Below are 6132 nucleotides of genomic sequence, written 5' to 3' on the forward strand. Positions count from 1 at the left end.
TTCAATATGGATTATTTTGCTTTTCTCAACCCACACCTTAAGTACACAAAGCATTAATCAAGGTGGGGTATGCTTGATGGATCTAAAAAATAAAGGAATGAAATGACTATCAAAAAATAGTGTTTAGATTATAAATTTAAAAATATTAATTTTAAGATAATTTTTAAATTTATAAGAATGAGCTAAATTGATATAACTAATTAAGTTTCATTTTTTACTTTTATTCTCATTCTATTTTATTATCAAATTCATATTCATAAATATTTCAATCATTTAACCACATAACGCTAATAATACTGTGCTGCTGCTAATAATAATAATAATAATAATAATAATAGTCTTCTCATGATTCGCGATAGGGCCCGCACCGTTTGCCTCGTTTGCCCTCGCACGTCTGTCTGACCTCTGCCGACGCTGCTTAGCGCAGTTCTTCATTTAGGTTTGGAATTTCGTCGAGCACCTTCCCTTCGTCCACGGGGCCGTCCTCGAATCATGTTCTTTCTGCAGATTTCACTCGCTCTTCTCTCCTTGTTCTTCCCTCTCTTCTGGTGCTTGAGATGTGCTCCGAATGCCACTTTTTGATTTCAATTTGCGATCTGATCGACGAAATATCGGTGATACAAAAAAGTCACCTTTTATTCAACCTTGTTTTTAGTATTTTTCACGACGATCTTGCTTTCTTTAGCGCTCGGTGAAGATGCAACACTTGAGGAATGCGATGGCGAAGCATTGCCGTCTGAGCTGCTCACCACTCGGGCTTCCAGAGTTGTCTGCAGCAGGAAGATCGCTCGAGGCACGGCGGCGTCATTTTTGTGCATCGTCAACCTCCGAAGATTTCACAAGTCGCGTGCTCGAGGTGGTCAAGAAGTTCGACAGGATCGACGCAAATAAGGTGAATCTCTGACATATAGCGATTTAGGATGATGGCATCACCACTGTGATGCAATCGAGGATGACGAGATAGATCCCTTTGTTTGATATTCTTTAAAATGCTGGCTTCGACTTATGGAGATATTTCGGTTCCAACATGTTAAGCGAAATCACTCCATGACCGCAATTTGCAATTACCAATCCTCCTAATCTGATCAACTAACCTCAATTGATTGCTATTCACTCTTACTTGATGACGTTCTTTGAATCTAGTACACTAAATAGTTAAACATTAACTCTCCAATTATGTAGTTAATACTAGGTAAATTGTGCAAGAATTTTAACCGCTATTAAACTGTAAATGCACGATTTTGTCCGTGTCGTAGCATTGAATTTTATGTTCTGTGAAGGCTAACAGATACTACTAACCTAGTCCCTGTTTACTTTGTTCCAGTGGCAGAGACATGATTTAAAAATCTTATCCATTTCATTTTTCTTTGATCTCCTAATAGAAAACCTTAATGCCAATGGTTTACTGATAGACTACTGCAACTGGCTTGTGATTTGAATTTCTCTTGTACTTAGCTTCAAATGGATAAAATGGAATTATTTCTCAGCCTAAATATCAAAATAGAATCAACTGGTTTGATACTTTGTATTTATATGCAATTGCTAAGTAGCCCAATGATGCAAAAGGATTCATATAGCTGAGGATAAAGCGTTGTTGTATATGCAATTGCTTAGTACTTGTATTTGTAATTTTGTATCATGATTTGAATACATATCCTGAGTTCCTAACTCTAGGAGTGTGATTGATTCATGGAATGCCAGATTGACGTCTTTTGTCAATTTCGTTTTCTGAACACTTCCTGGCTTTTTACACTCATATGGCATGCTATTTGACAATTTTTTCTCTCTTGATATTATAATATAATGTAACATATTGATTATCATAATAAATTTATAAATGTAGTTTTCAGGCTCAGATGAAAAGTGTTAGAGTCTGATAGCCAGCAGAATGTCAAAAAAACCTAAATGAGTTTGATTTAATCATGTTTTATGCGATGCAGTCTTATATAGCAATCAATAACAGGATAAAATCTAGGAAACACAAATTTTATAGTTAAAACTTTAAAACTCAGATCTTGTATATATTGTCTTGGTCTACTTTCTCTTAACATTATCCTCCCAGATATATATTTCTGCATTCTCTCTCCTGGTAACTCTACAGATTCACTGCAGCTATTTCATATCTACTGAAACTCTTATGTGTTGTACTTCAAAACTTTATCCCATAAAGTATGGTTGGGCACAAAATCTAATTTTATTTACCTTTTATCCCAAGGAATCCACAATGACCACACAAGACTATAGAAGTTCCTTCCATTTTAATCTGCTTTTGTCTTATGAATGATAGCATTGATTTGTAGCAAAACCACATTATCAAAGAGATAGGTGGTGTGCATGATAGTATTGGTTTATAATTCAATATTCACTTCCTTTATCATTAATAAAGCAAAATGACATTATCAAAGAGGGCTCATGTAGCTTTCATCCCGCATTGATGATTTTCCTTGTTCTTTACCCATGCAAATTTGCATGGATCTTATTGGAATAGAGTATGCAAGTTGAATTTCCACATGATTTTTCATTCAAAATAGATTTATTTCAAGTTCTTTTGTATCTAAAATTCTCTCTCTTTTTTTTTTTATCTAACACATGTTATGGACATATGAACATAGCAGCATGCCCATGGAATTTGTTTGCACTTGGCCTAACTATAAAGGATGTGTTCCTGTTGATTTTGCCTAAATACTACTTCAGTGTATTGGTAAATTAACCTAGGAAATCTTTGCAGGTGACTGAGAAAGCTGACTTCAGAAAGGACCTTAATCTAGACAGCTTGGACAGGGTTGAGTTGGTTATGGCAATTGAACAGGAGTTCTCAGTTGAAATCCCTGATGAGAAGGGTGATAAACTCTCTTGCTGTGCTGATGTGGTGAAATACATATCTGAAACTAGGTCAGTGGAGAAAGACTGTTCATGAGAAACAACCACTCTCCTCCTTACAGTCCTGGAAAACATTTTGAACTGCATTTTATTGTAGTTGTGATTCTCTGAGTCTGTCGAATAAGACGGAACCTTGTTCCCTTCTGAATGGTGTCCTTGCAGTGTCCTCACTGCTTTGTAATGGCCCAACGTTTCAGTTGGTTTACATTCATGTTGTTCCATTTGGCTTTCGGCAGTGCCGGTATTTGGGTCCTTTTTCTTGCCTTTGTCTATTTGTACTAAACAAAATGGATGATATTTTTAAGATCAAGAGATTTGGGAGGGTTCACCCTGGATTTTACAAGATTTATAATTTTATTTAAGGTGGCACCATAAAACTTAGAGGTCAAGTAGAACTATGAATTAGGAATGGTTTTTAATTGTGCATTATTTTTTTTATTTATCTATTGAATAATTTAGAGTATAATTTATCTATATATAAAAGTCGATCTTTAGAATATTTGTTAAATTTTAAATTTAAACTCTATTTTTTTATTTCTCGAGTAAAGATTAAACTTTTCACTTTTTTAAAATCACCTTTTCCATCTTTCATCTGACTAATTTTTTATTTGACAATGAGATACAATCACATCAACTTTATTTTTGATTCCCACTGATAAAGAGAAAAAAAATTATATTTTGGCCCTCAGCAATTTATTTCGTTTTGTTTTACTAGCCAAAATATCTTAGGTTGGAAAACTCGGGTGTGAATTATAATTTTTGAAACTGATGGGTTTAAATTGAGAACTCGGTAAAATATGGGGGCAAAGTCAAAATGTCTCCGGATAAATGTTAATTATCGATAAGCTCAACCTACACAGTGTCCCCTAAAACAACGGCTGAGATTAAAGATGACGCGATCCTTGGGACGGCCGATGCCACTCAGCGCGAACCATTCTTATCGAGAAACAAACGGCTATGCTAAGGACACGTGTCCTTTCCGATGCGATATTAGGATCGAAGATCCAACGAACACGGTATCGCCCTTCTATTATTTTTCTCTCTTCCTCCGGCGGGCGTTTCCATCGATCCTCCGCAGGGTTCGACGAGGGTTTCTAGGGTTCCTCCGCGGCGCTCATCTCTCCGTCGTCGTCGACGGGATCTTTGCCATCTGCTTTCCTCTTATTCCTCCACCTCGATTGAGCGGATTCCGACGGAGATTTTATCATCGATCGAGATTTATCAGCGAGAAAAGTCAAAATTTCATCCTTATCGGGATTCGCGTCTTTAATCAAGGAATCATCCCTGCTGGGTCGTCCGTCGGAATTTGGGATTTTAAAGAGAGATCTCGAGTGGTTTATCGGATTAAGTTGCGACACTTGAGGGGTTTCCGATGGCCGATTCTGACAACGAATCTGGCGGGCACAACCACAGCCACTCCGGGGCGGGGGCCGTGGGGGAGCTTTCGTCGCCGCGGGAGCAGGACCGTTTCCTGCCCATCGCCAACGTGAGCCGCATCATGAAGAAGGCGCTCCCGGCGAACGCCAAGATCTCCAAGGACGCCAAGGAGACGGTGCAGGAGTGCGTGTCGGAGTTCATCAGCTTCATCACCGGCGAGGCCTCCGACAAGTGTCAGCGCGAGAAGCGCAAGACCATCAACGGCGACGACCTCCTCTGGGCCATGACCACCCTCGGCTTCGAGGAGTACGTGGAGCCCCTCAAGGTCTACCTGCAGCGCTTCCGCGAGATGGAGGGCGAGAAGGGCGTCGGTCCCTCACCCTCGTCGTCGCAGCCCCAGCAGCAGGACTCCGCCTCCTCCTTGGGAACGGGGGCCAATGTGGGCGGCTACGCTGCCGGCTCGCCGGCGATGTACGGCGGCGGGATGACGATGATGATGGGGCAGCAGATGTACGCCCCGCAGCCGTCCTCCTCACCGTTCCATCGCCACCAGATGCCCATGTCGGGGAAGAGCAGCATGGGGAGCGGTGGCGGCGCCAGCGACGGCGTGAATTCGCCCTCTTCCAAACCGGGGTATAAGTAGTAGCCATGCTCGTAGTAGTTCTTCCTATACGCAGTGGATTTTTCACTTGTGAAACCAATTGGATGGATTTGGTGCTGCAGTTTCTACGTGATTGAAGGAGTGAACACATTTTTCTGCAAGAAATTGCTTTTGAGTTTTGCAATAACAATTCTCAGCTAGTTTGCAATAACAATAATTTCTGAATATTATCAAAATTTGAGATCCATCCTGCATGCCATTCTGTTTTCCAGAAAAAAAAAAAGAAGAGTTTTTGTCTTGCCTCACCTAATTTAAGCTGTGTCAGTGTTTATCAAGAAGGAGATTGAGGGTTGATTCATAAGGTCTCATAAATATTGCAGGAAAGGACTTAGTTTGGCTTTCTTTGTTTCATTTCCTCAAATTGAGTCTGTGGGGCTGAAGAGAATAAAAAATAAAAATAATCAGAGAAAGATCCATATTCTTAATTACTATTTTAAATAAATAAGATTCTCATAATGATGGTCAATTGTTACTTTATATAGTCAATTGATCCCTTGTCAGTATCTAGACTTTTATCTTGACTAAATATTTGATCACCTTTAACTTTGTTTTGTCTTCCATTATAACAAATCATTTGTTTTTTTTAAAACGATTGGATTGGAGTATTGAATATGAGTTTTATGATGGTTATGATAATTGAATTATTTTAAGTTTTTAACCATTATCTAATTATGTTCTAAACATTCTTGTATTATGGCAAACTATTGATGATAGATGGATTGATTATTCGTAACTTTGTTTTCTTTTTCATTCTTTTCAATGATCTTATTTTCTTTTAATTGTGCAATTAACTTTTTATGGTAATTTATCAAAAGACGTACGCAGAATAAGAAAATTATCAAAAGACGTATCATAGTTGTGTATTTACCAAAGGATGCAGTTAAGTGATGTGAAAATTTCATTTTAACCCTCCCCTCTTCAGTCATGATTTGTCTTCATGTCTCTCTCAAGCGGCATTAAGTATTTCGACCTAAATATTCACAAAGTTCACGAGGCTCCGGTAAGAGTTTTAGGTTTCCATCAATAATCTTCTTTTATAATGGCGCAAAGAAGTGGATCGGGTGTATCATCCTCTCCACTTCAATTATTTGTAAAGGTGTCATCTTAGAAACTCTGTGATTTTGAAAAGCTCAATGAGTATGATTAAATTTTTTTAAATTTTTTAAATTGTAGGCTTCAGTTGATGTTGGACAGAAATTACATTGGAACAGTAT

At 38.4% G+C, this 6132-nt stretch overlaps 2 protein-coding genes across 2 annotated transcripts; both read left to right on the plus strand.

Moving 5' to 3' along the window:
- Nucleotides 1-357: 357 nt before the first annotated feature.
- On the plus strand, nt 358-3223 carry LOC122015838 (acyl carrier protein-like). Its single transcript, XM_042572898.1, has 3 exons — nt 358-614; nt 686-892; nt 2729-3223. The coding sequence occupies exons 1-3, from the start codon at nt 558-560 to the stop codon at nt 2915-2917; spliced, it is 453 nt and encodes a 150-aa protein (XP_042428832.1). The 5' UTR covers nt 358-557; the 3' UTR covers nt 2918-3223.
- A 675-nt stretch (nt 3224-3898) lies between these two features.
- On the plus strand, nt 3899-5033 carry LOC122015837 (nuclear transcription factor Y subunit B-3-like). The gene has a single exon (XM_042572897.1). It carries the CDS (start codon nt 4253-4255, stop codon nt 4898-4900), a length of 648 nt encoding a protein of 215 aa, XP_042428831.1. The 5' UTR covers nt 3899-4252; the 3' UTR covers nt 4901-5033.
- The last annotated feature ends 1099 nt before the right edge of the window (nt 5034-6132 follow it).

The sequence above is a fragment of the Zingiber officinale genome, chromosome 8B, assembly GCF_018446385.1.
Source record: "Zingiber officinale cultivar Zhangliang chromosome 8B, Zo_v1.1, whole genome shotgun sequence".
Lineage (NCBI taxonomy): Eukaryota > Viridiplantae > Streptophyta > Magnoliopsida > Zingiberales > Zingiberaceae > Zingiber > Zingiber officinale.

Excerpts from the sequence above, each read along its gene's own strand:
- LOC122015838 (XM_042572898.1), top strand. The coding sequence starts at position 558 with ATGTGCTCCGAATGCCACTTTTTGATTTCAATTTGCGATCTGATCGAC. Across the intron at positions 615-685 it reads ATCTGATCGACGAAATATCG|CGCTCGGTGAAGATGCAACA; the intron begins GTGATACAAAAA and ends TGCTTTCTTTAG. Across the intron at positions 893-2,728 it reads ACAGGATCGACGCAAATAAG|GTGACTGAGAAAGCTGACTT; the intron begins GTGAATCTCTGA and ends AAATCTTTGCAG.
- LOC122015837 (XM_042572897.1), top strand. The coding sequence starts at position 4,253 with ATGGCCGATTCTGACAACGAATCTGGCGGGCACAACCACAGCCACTCC.